This window comes from Colias philodice, chromosome 21 (genome assembly GCF_061535455.1).
Source record: "Colias philodice isolate Cphi_HAF_F1 chromosome 21, ilColPhil1 Martin Lab GWU primary, whole genome shotgun sequence".
Classification (NCBI taxonomy): domain Eukaryota; kingdom Metazoa; phylum Arthropoda; class Insecta; order Lepidoptera; family Pieridae; genus Colias; species Colias philodice.
The window spans coordinates 2,147,579-2,171,224 of NC_143106.1; the positions used below are offsets into that span (position 1 = coordinate 2,147,579).

Sequence of the window (23,646 nt, forward strand, 5' to 3'; positions counted from 1 at the left end):
ATTAAATTTAAAACTCACCTGTGTATAACCCATTCCAACAGCAGCCATAGATCCCTTGATGAAGGGAGTCTCAATAGACGCTAGACCACGGCTATAAGCTGAGAGGATCATTTGTTCCGCTGTGAAACAACCATCTGCGTATGCGCAACCTAATTCGCCTACACTGTGACCTGATAAAGACCGGAAAAGGATATAATTAAAAAAAAAGACGTATGGCACTCGGGGACTGCCGCGGTAAAGCTATTGCATGTTATGCCTTCAAGCCACACCTCTGTGCCCGTCGGAGTGGGGAGCGTGAGGTTTTTTCGTTACGGAATTTCTCGATTCGGTCCCCGCGCTCAAGGGCCACGATAGAAGCTATGCAATAGCTTAAAAAATCATATTATAGAACAGTTTGAGCAGTACCTACTTATAAGCTGACGATGATGAATTATATACTTACAAGTTATAACCTTATTAGAGAAAAGTTATAATATTGTTAAAGAAAGATCAGAATACTAAAGAAAAGTATGAATAGACTTATATACTTACATAACGAAATTTAACCATGGTTTTGAAAAATAAACAGAAAGCAATAAGTAAAGATAATTTTTAATCTTAACATAATACAAAGGGCTAATAACATTAACATTTAACTAAACGAACAAAACGAACAAAATGTTGATGAAAATAGAATTCATAAAAATCAAAGAAACTACCAAAAAATTAACTACAAATTACTATTGAAAAATTAACTACAAATGACTACTTATTACAAATTAACTATTGATAAAAAAGAACTTACCAATAATATAATCAGGTTCGATGCCAATAGTCTTCAAGACGTCAGTGAGACCGATTTGTACCGCGGCGATACCGATGAAGGAATTAAGAATGTTGTCATAGATCTTGGGATCTTTTTCTGTGATGATCTTGGTTAGGTTGATGCCTTTGGGCTCTAGGGCTTTGTGGCATCTGTGGAGAAATATTTAGATAAGTAAGTTTCCCGATATTTGAATAAAGGTATAAGCACTGATAATTGTATTAATATGATTACTAGAGAAACAGAAAATATTGGAAAAGCAGGCAAAATATAGCATAGGCTAAAAAACCACGAAAAGTATACATATTTCTTTTTTCGGGTATCCGCATTAACTGCTAGCTGCCATGTGCACGTACCAGAGAAGTACTGAATGTCGGGAGAGTGATTGCTTTGGGAGTTGGACCAACATTTTTATTCAGAAAATCATCAAAATTGTTTATCCAAGAAAACAGACCTTTTTCTAGCTACAACGAATGTCAGAACTTACAAAACAAACAATTCCGAAAATCTGCAAACACCTCTAGAATCTTGACCAAAGTGACCTATCTAAACTGCCCCATAACCTCCAAACTGTCCATCCTATAAGTGACCTATCCCCACCAGTTATCTTGACGACAGCAGGGCCGGCAACGACCCAGCATGTGGAGTCCGCTACTGGTGGAAACAGAAAGACTCGCATGAGATGGTCAGTAGACCAAAATAAAAATACCATGCGAGCATAGGGCGACTGAGGGTGAAACCAACCGGACTGGATACCGAGTGAGACAGCTCCGCGAATTCAACACCTTGGAACCCAACATCACCCTCACTGAACAAAATCTGGTGGATCACTAAAACCATATCCCACTAAACTACCCACCTGTGTATGGCCGCAGCGAACACAGGCACCGCCATGAGCCGCTCGGCCATGCCGGCCCACTGCGAGCCCATGCCGCTGTACACGAACCACACGGGCCGGCGCACGCCGGAGAAGTACTGGATGTCCCGGGATAGGGATATTGCTTTTGTGGGGGTTGATCCTGGGGGAGAAATTAATAAAAAAAAAATCATTTATTGAACAAGATTCCTTACATCATAATATAGACCCCAGACTCCCAATATAGCTTTCGCTGTGTTTCAGGAGTCTGTGCCTTCCCAATACATTACATCAGAATAGTTCAATAGTAATTAGTTACAAAAGAAAATTTTTACTTAATGTTGACAAATGAAAAATAATAATAAATTATAATAATATTTAAAACAATTGGTAATTAAGTTGGAGTAGATTATAACCAATATCTGTTGGAATCTTGCTATGAATCACGAAAATTTTTGGGTAAATAAGTCTGTACAAATAGCTAGAGTAACATTTTCTATACCCTTTTTTTGTACATGGGAACGGATAGATTGAAAGGTAAAAGCGAAGGGCAAAATTAGCAAATATTATAAGAGGAATGATTTAGTAAGAAATAAATTATAAAGAAAAAATAAAGATAATTATTATCTCGAATTGAATCGTTTTAAAAATATTAATTTGATACACAATGTTAAAAGGTATACGCCAAAGAAAGTCATCTCTTCAGTTCGAAAGGTTTAAGTTTTTAACATTTCAATTTAAGCGAATAGTTAGAATACGTATGTTTAAAATAATATTCAAAAGTTATACAAATTAATTAAAATTTCAAAGAATATAATTCAAAACACATCAATTTTCAAATTAACTTTATTATTAACTAGCTGTGTCCTGCGGTTTTACCCGCATTGCTCCGCTCCTGTTGGTCTTACCGTGATTATATATAGCCTATAGCCTTCCTCGATAAATGGGCTATCTAACACCGAAATAATTTTTCAAATCGGACCAGTAGTTCCTGAGATTAGCGCGTTCAAATAAACAGACAAACAAACTCTTCAGTTTTATAATATTAGTATAGCTCACCCAACAGAGAATATCCTCTAACAACATGACCACCGATATCCTCATCATGGATCGAGTGCAGCAGTCTGACGAGTTCCACGTCTACATTCCTAGACTCCAGGTCATCTAAGATCTTGGCCACTGCGGATTCTGTTCGACCAGACACGCAGACCAGACGGGGGAGGTTGTCTGATGGGATGCCTTTATTCACCTGGAAGGTTATTAATTGGTATAGACCTACTATACTATAAAAATCAGCATTATCTTTGCTTATATTAGGCTATAAGCAACGATAATGCTGATTTTTTGACGTGACAACGTTTTATAATTGGATAGAGCTGGCTGCACGGTCGAAAAAACATGACTCATGCGGCGTTACCTCGCTCTGAGGCGTTCCATGTAAGGCTTGAAGTGCGAGCGAGAGCGCGGAACGAGCGACAAAGAAGCACAATCGGCCTTAAGACGTTGTCACGTTCAACTATCGTCAGTAAACCGACTTTACAGACAACCAATTTTTTTGAGAAAAATTTTCCTTGCGCACTTTATGTTTGAAAAGTTATGAAATGAAATAATATTTTTAGCAAGTAGTTAGAGCGGTCAAAATTTTAAATTGAAATTTTGACATTGTGGTTCTACATGGGAAAATAATAGGGTCAGTTAATATTATTATTACCTTGCAATTAATATAAATAGCAAAAATAAGTTTTACCACACTGAAATTATTTTTTATCATACAATATAACACACATATTCATATATCATTCCAAGGAATTGCTTCATTATTATCCTGCGTGTCATTGTCTTTGATTGACCGGTTGGCTTGGTTGGTAGTGGCCCTGCCTTCCAAGCCAGAGGTCGTGGGGTCGATTCCCACCCGGGGCAAATATTTGTGTGATGAATATAGATGTTTGCTCTGTGTCTGGGCGTTAATTTTCTAGATAAGTATTTATTTAAAAATTATATATGTTAAAATTATTTATGTTTATCTGCCATCTGGCTTCCATAACACAAGCGAAAGCTTAGTATGGGATCAGATCGTGCCGTGTGTGAAAATTGTCCTGAATATTATTTATTTATTTATTTTTATTGTTCAAATTTTTATTAACTAGACCCTTTTATTTATCACCCTTAACAAACATATCGAGAATCCAACCAACCTTAGCCGGAGCGACATTCTTCAACAGAATATGGGCATTAGCACCCCCAAAACCAAAGGAGTTGATCCCAGCCATTCCTCTATTCCACGGAGTCTTCTCAGTGATGACCCTAAGTCTGTCCTCTTCTAGAGCTTTCACGCCTTCACGTTTTTTGGTAAAGTGCAAGTTGGGTGGGATGTAGCCTGTGCTGTAGGCTATGCAGAGCTGTGGAAGGATATTAATTTAAAGATTAAGGAAATTAATTTTAAGGACTAGTTATTGGAAAAAAAAGACGGGTTGCACTGGGGGAGTGCCGGCAGAAGTGAAAACTTGATTATTAACGTTGAGCATGTTTGATATTTTGGAATGGTATTCGTCTTACGGCTTTTCGATCAGGTCACGTGTCCTGACGCGAGTTTAAGATTTTACAGATTACAGAAAAAGTGCTCAACGCCGCTAAAGAAGTTTTCACTTCAAAAATTTATGGGAAATATTACCTGAATTAAGAACATAAGCTTGTAAAAAGTAAAATTATATAAAACAATCTTCTCAACATTAAAGGTAACAGAAGCATCATCATATGAGATTTCAATGAAATTATTGCATGAAATTTTGCATTCCCAGATGATTTTTGACTATCACCGCTTCCTCCTAGCAAGTTTTACAAGGATTACTTTGAACTGTATTCAGCAAAGTGCTCTATTGTCCTTCCCTTATCTTACAAATCCATCTGAACTTTTACCTTATTTAAGATTTTTAATTCTGTTTAAAAAACAAAAAATATAACTATATTTGCATTATGTAACTGACTTATAAATGAGCAATTATTAGACACATAATAATTACCTTGGCCACAGAGCAAAGACCAGAAGCAGGTTCACTGTGTCCTAAGTTTGATTTGACGGAACCAATCAAGAGTGGCTCTGAACGGCCCGTACAGAAAACTTCATCGATGGCTAATAATTCTTCTGGATCTCCTACTTTCGTACCTGTAAACAAATTGTTAGTATTAAAAATAAATAAATTAATGGTGAAAAAAGTTCACATTGAAATGTAAGTTAATTGGTGTAGTACCAATATAATTAAGGTAGGGCAATTAACATTTATATTTGTGTTTATTTATACAATTTTCAGCTATTATGATCGTATCATTATCATGGATGTAATCAAATCTGTAAAATGCTATCTTCCAAATATTATTTATTCCAAATATTACAATTTTGTTCAATCGAAAACACTTATTTTTGTATCCGTTTCGATATGAAAATAATTAATGTCTAATCCTATATCTGTTCGTGAAACATAATAATTAAAAGAACGCTGAAGCATAATCTACGTTTAAATCGATTTAAAAAAGAACTCCATGGATCTTAATTAAAAATTCCCGCAAGCCAAATTTGATTAAGATAACTTTATAATTTTCCTCAATCGAAAATCTATTTGAGCACAGCGCGACACGCCAACAAATCCGGTAGCTTTAGGGTGCTTTTCCATCAAAGATGAGCGAGGTTTTGTAGCGAGGAATGTGTTTATAAAGAACCGATTATATAGCTTCATTTACCTCGCTCAGCACGAAACGACTTAGCGGTTCTGGGTTTTTTGCGAATACAAAACAAGCGAGAGATGTGTGTAAGGTATGTTTATTAGTTTTAGAATTTTGATTCATAGAAGACATATCAACGCATTCCAGCAGCGTACATTTTTGGTGGAAACCCTCGCACAGTTTACACAGCACAGCTAGATATTCACGACAATTTTCCTCGCATATAAAGGGTGAAACAGCACCCTTATTAATGTTTTTACGTCAAACGAGTTTTTCCTACGTTTATCTACGCTTTGTGCCTCGAACAATGGTGAGTTAACGATGAAAGAGCTTTTTAATTTTATGTCGGAGTGCTTTAGGTAAACTTGTTGGAATAAGTTTCGCTATCTCCGTTTAATTTTTGCATTTTTATGAACGTGCTGTTGGCTGACACGGTTCCTGTAATGGCCTGTCGTTCGCCGTAATGGTAGTGGTTCTTGTTACTGCTTTTATTTTTTATTTTGATTAGTGTTTACACAATCTAAAATGTTTTTAAAATTTTGGAAGCGTTAAAGGTATCAGTTTAGAAATTAAAATCATGTTTAATATAGAAATGGTAAAGTTCTCTACAATTTAAGTAAGCCTCGGCTTATTCTTGGTCTTGTCTTATGTATTTTTATTCTTATTTATAAAAACATTAACAAGCTTCTTGATAAATGTTTATAAAGATAATAAGCACAAACGTATTAATTAATAGAAAGGCCTTTCCAAGAATACCTTTGTATAAAGAACAAAGGAGACTAACAATCAGCTAAAAAGAAATTAGTTCGTTAAAAATGAACTAGGATTTCACGTTGATCTTTCTTGATGAAGATTTGATTTAATCTTGTCCTAGAAAAAAAACATTCAATTTTTGATATTGTACCTGACGTTAGGGAGCGTCCATAAATTACGTGAGGTGATTTTGTCCATTTTTTGACCCTCTCTCCCCCTCTGGTGAGATATCATGAGATTTTATTGAACCCCCTCCCCCATCCTCCCATCTCACGTGAGATTTTTCAAAATGTGGGTTTCTTATGTTTATTTGTCATTGTAAAATGAAAAAAAAATTGCTTCGTGCTTTTCTTTACGACTAGTTAAAAATAGTAATTAACTAATTAATTAATTAATTAATTATTAATTAATTATAACAAGGTAACAATAGAATATTTAAATCTTAACCGTAACATTAAAATCTTAAGCATGTTATTTGGATTAAATGGACCAAAAGAGTATAATTTGTTTAGTTTCAATTAAAAAAAAATTGCGTGATATTTGCCGACACCCCCCCCTCTCCCCAACGTAAGGTTAGATGAGATTTTACTCGACCCCCTCCCCCCCTAAAACAACTCACGTAATTTATGGACGCCCCCTTACCTAACATACACCAAATTTTTGTTAGGTATATTAATTTAAATACAAAGTTTTAATATGGTCTAGAAATTTCCTGAAAAGGACAAGATAAAGGGAGACACTAAACTAATTGTCACTCAAATCCTTTATGAATTCTACATACAATGGTTTTTCTTTCGTAAAAGAAGACAGTCTTTAAAAATGCTAAACTGAATTTTATAGTACAGACATTTTTAAACATAAAAGTTGATAGACAACATTAAAAGTTTACAGTTTACGTATCTACATATATGTATGTATAGTTGTGGTATATCTTGTATCATACAGATTAAGTCTAGTCATATGTATTCATTCTGGCATTGAAAAAATCTAATTTATATGTTAATAAAATGTGTCTGAAAAGGTGTCTTGTGAAAGGCAATTCCACTCTGTATGGCGTATACTGGTATAATATTATTTTACTTATTCGTACTGCAAAAAATACAGGTTGAAGGTAGATGAAAACTCAAAAATTCAAACTCAAACTCAAACATTTATTTTTTTTTTGAACGCACTTTTGAATCTTTATAACACATTTACCACCGATTGAAAATTGTTAGAAATTAAAAATAATGCACTATTTATGAAAAATTATTCAGTTACATAATAATATTGTTCTTACATCCAGCATAATAAATGTTTTTGAAGTGAAACTTCTTTATCTATAGTCAATTTATCGCGGAAGGAAATAAGACCAATAAGAACGGAGCAATGCGGGTAAAACCGCGGGTCACTACTAGTATAAAATAAATAAACAAATCTTACCAGTGCCGTGGGCTTCAACAAACTCCAGGGTATTTGGTTGTATAGAGCACTCTTCATAGAACTCAGTAAGTAGAAGCTTCTGGATGTTTCCAGCAGGATATGTGATGCCCTGTTCCTTGTAACCGTCGCAATTGGTTTTAGCGTGGAGCACTTGGGCGTATACTCTGTGGAAATATTTATTTATTTATTTATTTTAAACACTTTAGGTATAATGTGCTGCCAACATTACAGTAGTAGGTACAATAAAAACTTAAACTAGAACAAACAACACAGAAGGCGGCCTTATTACTAACAAGTAATCTCTTCCAGGCATATTCTTATGATTATTATTAAATTATGTACTAGGAAAATTATAATGACATTTCTGTACAACGTAGGTAATCTTTGGTACAACTTCCACAAAATCATCAAGATTTTATAGAATTATTTTATTATTAGAAATGAGGGTATTTGAATGTTTGATGCTACATCAAGCAAAACAGTTGGAGTGATTCGAATGGCATTTAAAACATAGTAATTAATGATAATAATAATTAGTACCTTTTGTGTTGAAGTATTTATTGTTTAATATAGATTAAAATTTTAATAAAATATTTAGTCTATATTTGAGTAAACAATAAAGTATTCCAAAAGTAATATCGCTGTAAATTAAAAATTTTAAAATGTCTTCATATAAATAATATATCTCACCTTCTCGAGTCTTTCGCCTTCTGCAGCAGACAGACCACGATAGCTTCAGATCTGGCATATCCATTGGCGCTGTTGTCGAAACTCTTGCAGCTTCCATCAGGTGACAGTACTCCCAATCTGTGTAATAAATGGTAAGAAAATTTGTATAAATATATTCATTAGTGTTTATGGATATTTACAATGAAGTTACTAGCTAACTAGCTGTATTTATACAAAATAATTGACGAGTCGATATTTCAACAAGACTGCAGGATAAAACAGAAAAATAAGTAAATACAAAAGAGCCAAATACTCGTTAGACAGCGAGAATAAGATAAAGAAGTCGGTTAAAAATTGTACTTCCATCAGAATGGCTGCGATACTCCCTACCCTACTACTCAAATGGGCTTATACATTTTTAAATAGATAATAGATATAATATAGGACCACTTATATTTTCTATCATCAGTAGGTATAGTGAATAAATATCTCTTAAAATTCACTTATACCTTCTCTCAACTACCTACTTTATACCTATTTCCTTACCTGGAGAACTGCAGTGACACAAGGATGGAGACATAGATTGGAACCACCAAGTATAGCAGCATCACAGTGACCATCCATGATAGCTCTGAACGCGTGTTCCAAGGCATAGAGCGAGCTGTTCACCTTTTCCCAACTTCTTTTAAACCTTTTCTTTACCTAGAGAACTGCACCGACATTATCTCAACTTCTTTTAATACTCTCTTTACTTACCTTGAGAACTGCAGCGACACATAAGGATGGAGACATAGATTGGAACCACCAACTATAGCAGCATCACAATGGCCGTCTCGGATAGCTCTGAACGCTTGTTTCATGGCATAGAGCGAGCTGTTTGTCTTCTACCAACTTCCTTTATCCCTCTTTTCCTTACCTTGAGAACTGCAGCGACACATAAGGATGGAGACATAGATTGGAACCACCAACTATAGCAGCATCACAATGTCCATCTCGGATAGCTCTGAACGCGTGTTCCATGGCATAGAGAGAGCTGGAGCAGGCTGAGTCCACGGTGTAGGAGGGACCAGTTACTCCTAGCCAGTAGGAGATACGGTTCGCTAACATGGCTCGGGAACATCTGTTGGTAAGATTGATTCATTTTTAAGAGATTCTAGAAGAGATCCTTTCCTTTAGTTTTTGTGAATATACTTGATCAGTTTTTGACGTTATTGCATTTGCAAGGTTAACAGAAAAATAACGATGTATAAAATCTTAAATCTCTCTTATCGAAATTAAGCATTTTTTTGCTTTTGTAAATGTATGTAAATATGTTATATCGTCGTCGTCGTCTCAACCTATATTAGTCCACCGTTGGACGTAGGTCTCTCCTATGGCACGCCATTTGTTATCTTTGGTGTTTTTATATAATTACTGATTTATTACACAACTTTGGATTGAAACAACTAAGGTATATCTTTCAAAATAGACAAGCTTTTACCGCATTAATTTATCTACCTATAGCTACGTTAAATCTATGGTTAAATGCAGATTATGTCCGATAGGGACAATAAGGTAAATTAAAATTTCTCACATTTTCAGATATTAAAATATTGCTACATATTAATTGACGTGTATTTTCATTCATATATTTCACTAGGTTTCCGCCCGCGGCTTCGCCCGCGCAGTCAAAGAAAAACCCGCATAATTCCCGTTCCCGTGGGATTTCCGGGATTGCGTCATTTTCCCGGGATAAAAGTAGCCTATATCCTTTCTCGGGTATCAAAATATCTCTATACCAAATTTCATGCAAATTGGTTCAGTAGTTAAGGCGTGATTGAGTGTAACAGACAGACAGACAGAGTTACTTTCGCATTTATAATATTAGTATGGATATATGTATACGGTATAATTATTGGATTTCATTCATTTATTAAGTTCAAGATAAATATATTTTTACACTCCTTAAAATGCTTAATATAAAAATCCTTAAGAAATTAAACTCCACTTAGCTGCAATCTCAGAAATGCAATGTATTAAATAACATAAATCCCAGGGTTTAGTACTGCGGTAGGTACTGTGGGTAAGGCGGTGGTTGTATAGTCACATAAAGTGAAGTCTTTAGAGATTATATGCTAAGGCAGATGCAAATTGTCTTAGTAAATGCAGTGTGCATACAATGCCATGGACGTTTATTATGTTTAATAAATACTCTATTAAAATAAATAAATTACAGAAATCATTTTAGTTTATTTCAATTAAGGAATAGAATAAATATCCTACTAAAAGGTATGTATTATAAATGAGAATTTGTGAGAATGAATGTTTGTTACTCTTTCACAAAAAACCAATGCACGGATTTGGGTGAAACTTTATAGGTTTTCACTTCTGTTTTTAGCATTGTATGATTACGAATATTAGCTTTATTAATAACTAGCGGTCCGCCCCGGCTTCGCCCGTGGTACATTTTAACGCTTTCTCGACATTAGAAATCCTCGTACTTCAAGGAATATAATAAAAAAAGAATTATCGAAATCGGTCCACCCGTTCACACGTGATGCCGAAACAACGCGAAACGGGTTTCATTTTTATATATACATATATAGATAATAATCGATCGATCGAGCTTTCCTTTCTAATTTGAAAAGCTTTCGAGAAAGCAAGTCTTTGAATAAAACCCGCATTGAAATCAATCATTCGATGCAATGCTACAGATACTCCGACTAATTTTGTAATTAAGAAACTTTGTGAGGATGTCTAGATGCGAATGTCTGTTAATTAGATAGGTTTAATTACTGCAAAGATCTCTGGTTGTCAGCAAAATAGTTTAGCGTATGTGCATACTGTGAAGGTTTTTTTAATTGTAAATTAATTTAAACAATAGGCAATAGGTACAATATAAATGATAGCAATGAGATATTTGGAGTATGCTATGAATCCCAAAGGCTCGGGAACTATGCGGGTTTTCCTTTGAATGCTATCGAGTAAGAATACAAACTGATATTAATAATTAAAATAGCATTTATATCAATTTATTATTGTGTCTCTAAATCCTTTCTTATATCTAAAATACATCAGACAATAACAATATTATGTGTGGAATCGTTCTATCTTAAATTACGTCACCGCGTTGCGTTCAAAGATTTCAATTAACTTTTCCAATACCGATAACAAGAAACGTTCAAAACGCGCCTGGGGGATAATATAAATGAAATGTGCGCTATATATTGTCTTCATTCTCTCACTCCTTTGAGTTATAACGAGGTATAATCTGTTTGTAGATGATACTTATATAAAGGTTTTCTATAGCCGGTTTCTGAATTTAGTATTTTCGTTATGAACGTCTCTATACTACTTAATTACTGCTTTAATATTTTCTTATATTATGTGTCATAAGCTTTCTCAAACATAATATATTAAATCCATTTTCAATTCAGAAAATGTATGTGTTTGTTTTTGTTGTTTATTTTTGAATCAATGTAATGTGATTTTGCTTGATTCATTAATTAAAATAAATAAATAAATATTTCAGGACAATTTTCACACACGGCACAATCTGACCCCATACCGCCGCCGCAGACCGCCATATGCGGAGCTTTCGCTTGTGTTATGGAAACCAGATGGCTGATAAACATACATATAAAATTTTTAACAAAAACTTATATACATAATTAACACCCAGACACAGAGCAAACATCTATGTTCATCACACAAATATTTTCCCCGGGTGGGAACCGAACCCACGACCTCGGGCTTGGAAGGCAGGGCCACTATACCAACCAAGCCAACCGGTCAGTCAATTATATTAGACTTATAATTAAAATTTTATTTAGGTTTTTAAATTAATTTACCTACACATAAATAAATCTACACGTTTATGACCTCTGAGATTTCTTCCAGAATAAAAAAATGGTTTGTAACTTGGTTTTTATTTTCATAAGTAGAAGTTGGATGAAACTGTTCACCTACGATACGTTTACGATTATGAATAACACGTTCCAAATATATTTCAGCTTTCATTATTTATTTTTATATTAAATGTTATATTTTTCTTAGCTATTTGAAAAACGTAGTGTTGTATTCCAAATTAAATATTAATAAACACTTAGGGCTTCTTATTCGTCGAATAACGTATTAAACTACCACTTCAAAAATGTATTCTTTGCCTGTCTTTGACAGTTTACGGGTGACATTTTAATATTATCGTGTAATACTTTATTGGGCGGATAAGTTTTAACCATGGATTGAAAAATCGGCCCTTAAATGAACATAATAAATAAGATAAGGATAAAGTCGATATGATTTAGTAATTTTCCATCCTGTTTACAAAAAGAAATTTGAATAAAGCTATATTTCATTAATTTTAAAATAAATCAACAAAAATAGTCGCATCTTTAATAAAATTTGCCTTTCGGCTACGTTGAAATCGGTCGAGTTGGTTCGTTTCCAAAAATGTTTGTATATTTTTCAGTAAAAGACTTAAAAAGTTGATTTTAAGTGAACTTTTTAAATATGCAATCAGTCGAAATGTTTCCCGTTTGAAAGTAACTGAGCTATATTCATTCAATTCATAGCAACGTGAATTTGTATAGTGTAATATAGATAGAGTTTTTCACTTGGGCTGAATGAGCATTTTAGTTTATCAATATTGGAATGCAATTATCTTGATTGGAATTTCTGTTTATTTGGAATTAACTGATAGAATTACGATTATAATTATAATTTAATGTTTAATATTATGGAGACAGTTGAAAAAAGCTTTATTTCTAAGCTTTTATGTACGTTATAATGAGCTGAAATAATTGCTAAAATAATTTGTATTTTTTGCGCAATGCGAAATATAGTAAGCATTCTAGGTATGCTCATTAATGTGTAGATTAAGTAAAAGTCAATTTTAAGTACGATCAATAGCTCTAATAAAACTGAGAATTTATATTTCTCTGAATGCCATTGCGTTCGGCTCAATTACCTATTAAAACTTTTAACAATGTAGGTTTTCATAAACTGTGGTTTTACAACGAATCTTCAAGTTGTAAGGACTTGTTAAATGCTTTTAAAAGCTCATTGTTAGCTCAGCTTTTGTAGCTAATTGATAGAGCTGCAATTTAAATCTATTTTGTGAAGTTTCGTCTAAACGCTCTGTACAGGGTGCAATTTAATGTAACGAAGTTATGAATTCTGTAGCAATTGAAATTGGTAATGGGAAATGAATTGTAACGGATTATGATCTGATAATAAATTTTGAAATTTAGTAGTACAGTCAGAAGCATAAATATATTACCATTTGCAGATTAGCAATAATATCTGTCATAAGAACGGGTTCAATAATATCTGTCTGCCCGTATACAGCAAAAATATCTGACATTAGTAGGCAGCATAATAAAGTGGCATCAAAATTATGTGACGAAAATGTTACAGCAAATAATTGTGACAACCTCTCGAAGCATAAATATGTGACGTCACCTAGGAGGCAATAATATCTGACACAATTTTATATTTCTATATTGTAAAATATAATTGATTCCTCACAAAAAGCATAAATATGTGACACTAGCTTTCCGCCCGCGGCTTCGCCTGCGTTTTCACAGAAATACCGCATAGTTCCCGATCCCGTGGGAATTTTAGGATAAAACCTATCCTAAGTGTTAACCCAAGTTACCCTTTATTTGTCTGCTAAATTTTATTGTAATCGGTTCAGTAGTATTTGCGTGAAAGAGTAACAAACACACACACACATACACATCCTCACAAACTTTCGCATTAATAATACTAGATAAGTAGGATAGGAAGTAGGATTATAGTAGGACTAGTAGGATAAGATAGGATAGGATTTTAAAAAGGCAAAACGTTATTTATTGAATTAGTGTTATGTATTTTGCTGGGGTAAGAATATGAACAAAAGACACATTATATTTTGTAAATATTTTTTTTAAATAAAATTACGATAATAATATGATAACTTGCCATAATTTTCGATAATCAATAAAATAATAGCAATATTATAGGCTAATTATTATATGTAATGGTTAGGGAGCCAGGTGCAAATTTGGTTAACTATTTCCTCTCAAGAGATAATTCGTCAGACGCATGAGAGTATAGTATTATAAAGCCTCGTGAACGTCAGCTGGCGCTCTGTTGGGGGGGTGAGCGGTTGTAGCCTCCCACGCACATAGGAAAAAAAAATACATTCATTCATTCGTTTCCTCTCAGCTAAAAATTTGTCAAATTGTAGCTAACCCAATATCTCAACGAAAAAAAATAGTCAGCTGGTTACAACATGGTGTATTATACGTCAGCTGGTGTCTTGAACATGAAAGTTAAATTTAAAGAAAAATTTATTTTCCGTTATTTCCTCTCAAACAAAAATTTACCTGATGATAGCTTATATGTAACTGTGGATAAATATATATGTCAGCTGGCTGTATCTTGGTGGAAAAACCGTCAGCTGATACGGGAGGCTACAACCGCTCTTCCCCCCAACCGAGCTCCAGCTGACGTTCACGAGGCTTCATAATACTATACTTTGATGCATTTTACTAATTACCGCTTGAGAGGAACTTGGTCATAAAATCTGCTGCTGGCTCCCGGACCAAAATGAAAATGAATAACGGGGCAATCGTGTCAAACGCCGCTAACGTCAAATATAACAAAACATGTGACAAAACAATTTCTAAATATGTAATACATGAAGGTTACACTGAACCTTCAAATAAAATAAATCTACCCAAGTGGGCATTCATGTAAGTATATGAATACTTTAATTTTGTCATGATATGATATCCTTCTAATATTATAAATGCGAAAGTTCGTGAGTATCATGTAAGGATGTTTGTTACTCTTTCACACAAATAAAAGAGAAAATGGAATTTAGCACACACTTAGAAGGTAACTTGGATTAACGCTTATCAGAGCTTTTATCATGGAAATCCCACAGGAACGGAAACTATGCGGGTTTTTCTTTGAAAACGCGGGCGAAGTCGCGGGTGTTAAACTAGTAGGATATATGTAATATCTAGACATACAATATGTAGTATACAACGACGGCACATATTAATTAATATGGTAATAATGTTTTAAAACAACGTAGTTAAAATAAAATTTATTTATTTTGTATTAATTCAATATTAAATTAAAAATAAAATTGTGTCAGATATTATTGCCACCTAGTCGGTGTCACATATTTATGCTTTGTGTGAGGAATCGATGCAAAATACAGAAATATGAAATTGTGTCAGATATTATTGCTTCCTAGTTGATGTCACATATTTATGCTTTTTGTGAGGAATCGATGCAAAATATAGAAATATGAAATTGTGTCAGATATTATTGCTTCCTAGTTGATGTCACATATTAATGCTTTTTGTGAGGAATCTATGCAAAATATAGAAATATGAAATTGTGTCAGATATTATTGCCACCTAGTTGATGTCACATATTTATGACTAGCGGTCCGCCCCGGCTTCACCCGTGGTACATATTTCGAAATAAAAGGTAGCCTATGTTCTTTCTCAGGGTCTAAAGATTATCTGTGCCAAATTTCATCAAAATCGGTCCAGTAGTTTATGCGTGAAAACCATACATACATACATACATACAAACCTTTCCTCTTTATAATATTAGTATAGATTTGTATGAGGAATCGATGCAAAATACAGAAATAGTTTGGAAAATCCAAAAGTGCACGCCTCATAATTTTTTTTTAATAATTATTTATTATTATTTTTGTTTATTTAATAACAATTAAACCAGATCGAATTAGACCCTGAAAAATGAAAGGGTTCTATTCCTGAGCATACTCAAGCGTAAGAGAAAAAAAAAGACTCGATTAGTAAAGTATTTCGGTCGCTATCGTGTTAACAAGAAAATCCTCCGCACATACAGACACACGGACGTCCAAGACAGAACTTTTTTAAACTGTTTTTTAACTAGTTTAAATAACAAAAATGACATCAAAAATATCATGAATGTTAAAAATAGTGTTTTTTCTTAATATGTGTGTGTATGTATTATCTTACAAGTGCAATGTATGATACATAAAGACATTTTAAGTTTGAAAAATCAGATGTTTTGCGCGAAGTGACAGTAGTACCCACCTCAACGCTTCGCTTATGAGGCGTGCAATATGAAATTGTGTCAGATATTATTGCTTCCTAGTTGATGTCACATATTTATGCCGTGAGAGGTTGTCACAATTACATATTTGCTGTAACATTTTCGTCACATAATTTTGATGCCACTTTATTATGCTGCCTACTAATGTCAGATATTTTTGCTGTATACGGGCAGACAGATATTATTGAATTAGTTCTAGTGACAGATATTTTTGCACATCGCCCCCTAGGCATATATTATTGCTCGTGACTGTACATATTTGATTAGGATAAAAGGTGGATGTGGATTTGATTGTGTTGATAAGATGTTATATTGATGTGAGAATTATAAATTTATGGTGGGTTCAGACGCTTGCGTTCAAAGTGACATTCAACGAGCACAAGCACAGGCACAAGCATGTAAATATGTTTATTTGTTTGTACCGTAAGCGCACGGGCTGCTTGCCGGGCTACTTGCCGGGCTGCCAGGCTGTTTCGTCCCACGCGTCTGTACGTACCATCAAGATTTCAGTTTGCAAACAGGCCCATGGACTAACAATTTTGACGTATCGTTCTACAAGTCTAAAAATTAATTAAAAAAAGCGATTCGACAAGTTCGATGTCTATTTTCAGGAGTTTTCCGAGAGCTTTTAAACTTATTTTCAAAATAATTGAGCAATTTATTGGAATCCTTTTATATAGCGAATATGCAGTAGAAAACTGTACAAAAAGCGCTTTGAAGAGTCTATCCAGTAAATCGGATTAACAACCGTCAATAACTGAAACGAACTACTTTACATCTTAGCCTGAAAATCTGATAGAAAAAGCTTTTTATGTTAAATTTTATTTTAAACGATTCGAGTATTATTCATGATTTTTATTATACCTAATAAAAAATAAATAAATAAAATTAATATAATTATACCTAATATTGATTGCAAAATTTACTGTAAGCTTTTCTGTGTGTCTTCCGTATCTTCGTAGAGCAGAAAGTTATCTATATTATAAGAAAAAACTATGATAACTTGGTAATATTTTATGAATCTCTAGAGCAGTTCTAACGAGAAACGAGAGAACGTTTGATAAATGCCACTTTTCAAGTTTTTTGTGCGAATTTTTCACGACAAATGCAACGTCAGCGATTTTTGATTAGCCTACTGAAGAAGACTTTGGCTATTAGTGTAACCCCATCCTCAGCATCATTTAATTGTTCCTCAAGGGAATGTCAAGTTTAAAATTGTAGACAAAAAATGATGAAAAACTAGCTCCTCCGCGCGGTTTCACCCCCTTAGCTCCGCTCCTGTTGATCGTAGATGATGTTATAGCCTTCCTCGATAAATGAGCTATCTAACACCGAAAGAATTTTTCAAATCGGACCAGTAGTTCCCGAGATTAGCGCGTTCAAACAAACAAACTCTTCAGCTTTATAATATTAGTATGGATATGATCTACATTCGTAGCCCGTAGCATACCTACAGGGTGAACCGTTAATATCATATGATACTAATATTATAAATCCGAACGTTTGTGAGTATGTTTGGATGTTTGTTATTCTTTCACGCAAATACTACTGATCCGATTACAATGAAATTTGGCTCAAACATAGAGGATAACTTGGATACACACATAGGATAGGTTTTACCTCGGAAATCCCACAGGATCGGAAACTATGCCGGTTTTTCTTTGAAAACGCGGACGAAGCCGTGGGCGGAAAGCTAGTACATATTATTATAAAGTAACCATGTCACTGAGCATGTCTCATTAACAAATAAGTACAAAATACAAATAAAGACACAATTAATAATTATCAAAGTATTTTTGTATTAGCTTTCAAATGCAAACACTAAAGGCATTGTTTTAAAAATGTATTGATGGTATTTGATTGATGGAGATGGAATGTCTGTGAGAATGACAGTAAAGATTTGATTTATAACGAGAATTTATTACATTTTACGCCTTTAGTACACCGACGCGTTCGCGTGCGGCAGCGAAATAACGAAAAATCTGTCAGTAGTAGGGCAGGATTTCGCATATGATATGTCTCACTCTAGCACATAGATAGATGAAATAGTTGCGTCCTTGTCAGTATTGTTTCGCAAGGAACTGCGAAATGGCCATTACACAGACGCATTGCGAAAAAGTTGCGAAACATTGCTGTGTACTAACGTTTCGCAGATATTTCGCTACGCTGTAGTTTCGCAAAGTTTCGCTGCCGCACGCGAACGCGTCGGTGTACTAACGCCCTTAACAATGCTAGGAATATTTGGATAAAGGGTTTTCAACATTTTGGTTGAGATATGAAGATAATAATAATATGTCATTTCCTGGCGTAAAAAAATGAAGATAATTTATGAAATATCATGGTTCAATCTCTCTTTTTCGAATATATATTTTAATGAAGACTTAAGTTAAGGTTTATTTTTAATTTACTAAATCAATTGTGTCAAAAACCAAAGTTAAAAATTATTTAGGAAAGAATATAGTATAAACCTACTAAACTAATATAGTTTACGTTTGAAAGAAAACTTTTTTAATTATTTTATCAATCCTTTTATATAAAAAAAATGATAGCTACATTGAGATAATATTACTACGTATGGAGGAGACACCACGAACAAAATCTGTGCGCCATTTTTTTGCTCTAACTAAGTTTTAAAAATTATTATCTAGTTAGGTACTTACCGATGAAAGTTATTCCTTTGCACTTTTCCGTATTATTTGTATTATTTGCGCAATATCGTTACACACACGAAGGCATATTTGATGCGTTTCACTTTAAAACTATTAAAAAAAATCGCTCAACATACGCCATATGGCGTATGGAACATAAGTGATGTAGGCGGTGTCGTCTCCATATTAATATTATCTCAATGGATAGCTATTATAATATTAAACTATAGCAATAACATTGTGTTGAAAATGCGTTTAATACTATAGTAATTGTTGTCTAAGCAAGAACGTTCACAGACGCCTATTTCGTCGCATATTCATAAACTTGCATGAAACCATAGCGAAGTTGTCTAGCAGTAATTAATATTGCTCCTTATGTCATATCATTATGCTGAGAATTTTCGACACTTCAAAGAAGATAGATATTAAACACTCTGAACAATACTTGTTTATGAATGTATATGACTTCATATATAACTTGTATATTATGAATAGTTTAATTAACGGTGGAATTCATTTTGTTATGAAGAAAATAAACCGCGTAATAATGATAAACGTTTCGTTAAAATTGTTCGCGTTTTCATTACGAAAATATAATATTGATAGATCCATTACATACCTATAAATCCTGTTATAAAAAGAGCTTTTCGATCGAAATCCCACAATTTATTTTCATATTCCATACATATTGCAATAACTTTTTAACAACGCAATTAAAAATTTTACCGCGCATTTGTGACAGTTGTTTTTTTTTTTATTCGTTATCTGGCCGATACAGTTTTTTCATTATTATGTGGCCAGTTCGAATTCGTTTAGCGGTAAGTTTAAAAAATCTGTATTTTACAGATTTTAAATACTTACAATATTTTAAAAATCATTTTGTATTATATTACAAAAATTATAGAAAACGTATAATAATTTTAGTTAAATTTAAGAGCTGTATAGGCTTAGCCTAGATATTATGCAATTATGATTATTGAAAAAATGAAAATGAAAAAAATCTTTACTGAAAAAATGTTTAAAATAATACAGATTATATATTTGGGGAAACTAAAGCCTGTGTTAGATCAAAACTGTATTATCTGTATCTTGTAGAAAAAAAAATATTTTGGGCTGTCATAGGTTATATTTTTTTCGTATTGTAACACATTTGATTTTCATACGTACCCAGTGACACCAAAGCCGTTGACCTGCATCTTTTCGTAGAACCATGTCTTCTCTGATTCCGAGAAACAGGCGCCAATGAAAACGCCTGTCTTTGTGTTACGAAGCTCTTTTGGGTTTAAACCTGTAAAAAAGCAGATAATGTTATTATATTCATGTGTAAGTGTTTTATTGTTTTAAGAAAGTGGAGGAAAATTTTCATTCATATAAGTATTTATTTTACAGAATAACGTTGCGAATATAATGAATAGACTCGAGAAAAGATAATAAATTGTTATATACCTACCTACATATCTACGTTAATTTTAATGATTCCTGTGATAGTAATTTTATATAACACGAGCAGAAATTTTGTGATGCGATTTTGAAATGAAATGAAATGAATGTATTGTGATTTTTTTTAACTAAAATGTATTATACCTACTAGGTACCTATAAAATCTTAGGTCAAAAGTCGAGGATTATAGGAATAACTCGACTCCAAAGCTCCAATCGCTGAACAAACACAGATTATAATATACCTACTAATGTACGTTGGCGGGAAAGTAGAACGAATACGGCAATGTCAAAATGTGCAATCATTCGTAATGTCTGTAATCAGGTTTTTTATCTATGCCATTTGTTATTTGTACCTTTAGGACATGTATTTGTTGTTTAATTACTATTAACACAGATTACTAGATAGTTACTGTTACTATTATTTTTTTTTAGAAAGAAAGAAAGAAAATACATTTATTTGTACCGATAACACATTACAAGATAATTAAATTGTATGTAATATAATATAACTTACAAAATCATTAAAATTAACTTATAGGTAATTATATTTATTTTATTAATATTAACACGGCACAAAATGGATAATATTCACTCATTGATTTAGAATATAACGACATTTTTAAAAATATGGTTCGTGATCATTATTTTTCTCAGTTACCCTAGTATATATGTATATATTATGTGTAATATATTATATATTTTATTAGTATATAAGTATATTATATTATTTTTATCTCTTCTCATATGCATGTAATCTATTTGTGTGTATGTATTTTATTTAATCTCTTAATTTTGTGGCTTGTATATTATGCTGTTTTTATTTTATTTCATTTTTTATAACTCTTCTTCTTTTTATTTTTGTTCATATATTTATTTATGCTCTGCCCTACTCCTATCCTTTACTTAATTTCTCTCTGTACAACCGGTTGTCTGGAAGAAATCGCTATTTAGCGATAAGGCCGCCGTTTGTTACAATGTATCCTAGATTAAGTCTCAATTTGTAATTTTTAAGAGCAATAAAGTAATAAATAAATAAATAAATAAATAAATATAACGACATCTAAGGAACTTGACACTGGTAAAATATATATATGTATTTTCGCCATGAGAGGAAAAGAATAACTGTAATAAATATGCAAGTAAGTATCTACCTAGAAGATATTAATTTTCAGTGAAAATATTGAAATACACATCAAACCACATTATTTCCGTGACCATTAACCATAAATATGTTCTTGCACTAAACAGTATATTTAAATAACATTTGAAACGTTCAAATTTATCGACAAAACGACAACAATGAATAATTTTGCTTATTTGGCCGTTGAATTATTCAGATTTCAACCATTGATAGAGATCTTTTATCATTTTCGCGTAATAGCGACGAGCCGACGAGACACATTGTTTGATTTTACGGCTTATTCTTGATTTTGAATAGTTTCAAATTAATATTTATTGTGATTTATATTTTACTAGCGGTCCGCCCCGGCTTCGCACGTGGTACCTACATGTTTAAACTATCCTATCTCTCAAATTGGATCAAACTGCACATGGTGTGCGAATTTTATTATAATCGGTTAAGTGGTTTAGGAGTCCATTGAGGACAAACATTGTGACACGAGATTTATTAAGATTTGATGGGTATTGCATAATTTCGACGGCACTAAAACTTTTAATTCATATTATGTGTACAGTGCATTTTGTTACCTATTTACGATTGCATTTGTGCTTTATATATAAAAATAATAATTTCAAGTTTTCTATAACTAATATAATAATGTCTAACTACTACTAATTGACGCTCGAGACTTCAAGGATCTTTAAATGAGAAATTTCTAACTACCATAATATTTAAAAGTAGCAGTAGAACAGTTATTCTGTAGAAACTACAGTTTGAATCCAAGAACTATAAATAAATAATTACTTTTATAAAATATAAAATAATTTAAAATTTTATCAGAATAACACCGTTTAAAGTTCACAATACATCTGAATGCCAATTCCAGTAAATTCTGAATATTAACTCAACAAAATTTGAATTTAGAAGCTGTGAATCGCATCGCCACAGATACAATATTAAGCTTTTTGAAAGTTATTGTTGTAGATATTTTAGTTTCTGTGAATGCTTGAATATGGCAATTTAATTTTGTAACAATATTAAATCAGTATTAATATTTTCTACAATTGTTCTATTGTGACTAAAATATTGCATTTTATTTCCTTCATTTTATGGTTCTAAATTGACATCTATATTTAAGTTTTTCAATGATTCTTTTCTTATGTACATAAATGATAAAATGTTCGTTAAATTAAACAAATTAAAAGGTCAGATCCAACTTCGAATGAAACGTTATCAGAACAATAAGAATCGTCCAATTTGCTAAAAGCTCAGAGAACTTAAAACGGTCGAAATGTCCTTGATATAGATACTTCGATGGCCGAGCCGAATAATCCGTGAATTTTCGGATCAGATAAATTGCGCTCATTACTACAGCTACGGAAGAAAAGCCGAGGTATACTTGTAGATTAAGGGCTCTTGTTACACCGGGTCGTAACATACGCTACGAACTAGTCAGTGTAGCGATATAATTATATTTATTATTTATATTAACACTAGCTTCTCCGCGCGGTTTCACCCCCGTGGCTCCACCCCTGTTGGTCGTAGCGTGATGATATATAACCTTCCTCGATAAATGGGCTATCTAACACCGAAAGAATTTTTCAAATCGGACCAGTAGTTCCCAAGATTAGCGCGTTCATGTTTGAACGCGCTAATCTTGTTAACAAACAAACAAACTCTTCAATGAAGAGTTAGGTAGAGATATTATAAAGCTGAAGAGGAATGGCGCGAAAGGATGCGGGTTCGAGTCCCGCCTCGTGATCGAATTTTTTATATTCTTTATAAATTTATATTTATAATAAAGCATTTGAATGCCATAAAACCAAAAATATAAATTCAAGCTGAAGAGTCTTCAGCCTTATATAATACTAGCTTTCCGCCTGCGGCTTCGCCCGCGTTTTCAAAGAAAAACCCGCATAGTTCCCGTTCCCGTGGGATTTCCGGGATAAAACCTAGCCTATGTTACTCGTGGATAATGTAGCTTTCGAATGGTGAAAGAATTTTTAAAATCGGTCCAGTAGTTTATGAGCCTATTCATTACAATCAAACAAACAAACAAACAAACAAACAAAGTTTTCCTCTTTATAATATTAGTGAAGATGTAGATTAGTATAGATTACACTGGA

General features: G+C 33.1%; 1 protein-coding gene across 1 annotated transcript in view; it reads right to left on the minus strand.

Annotated features, from left to right (window-relative positions):
- Window positions 1-23,646, minus strand: part of LOC149478697 (fatty acid synthase-like) — a 62,404-nt gene that overhangs the window by 29,555 nt on the left and 9,203 nt on the right. Inside the window, exons 4-13 of the mRNA XM_089708695.1 lie at window positions 20,126-20,246; window positions 9,136-9,339; window positions 8,241-8,357; window positions 7,551-7,714; window positions 4,679-4,821; window positions 3,854-4,057; window positions 2,718-2,907; window positions 1,662-1,821; window positions 785-954; window positions 19-170 (exon numbers count right to left, since the gene is read on the minus strand). Coding sequence (XP_089564821.1) covers window positions 19-170; window positions 785-954; window positions 1,662-1,821; window positions 2,718-2,907; window positions 3,854-4,057; window positions 4,679-4,821; window positions 7,551-7,714; window positions 8,241-8,357; window positions 9,136-9,339; window positions 20,126-20,246 — 1,625 coding nt within the window. The remainder of the gene's footprint in view (window positions 1-18; window positions 171-784; window positions 955-1,661; window positions 1,822-2,717; window positions 2,908-3,853; window positions 4,058-4,678; window positions 4,822-7,550; window positions 7,715-8,240; window positions 8,358-9,135; window positions 9,340-20,125; window positions 20,247-23,646) is intronic.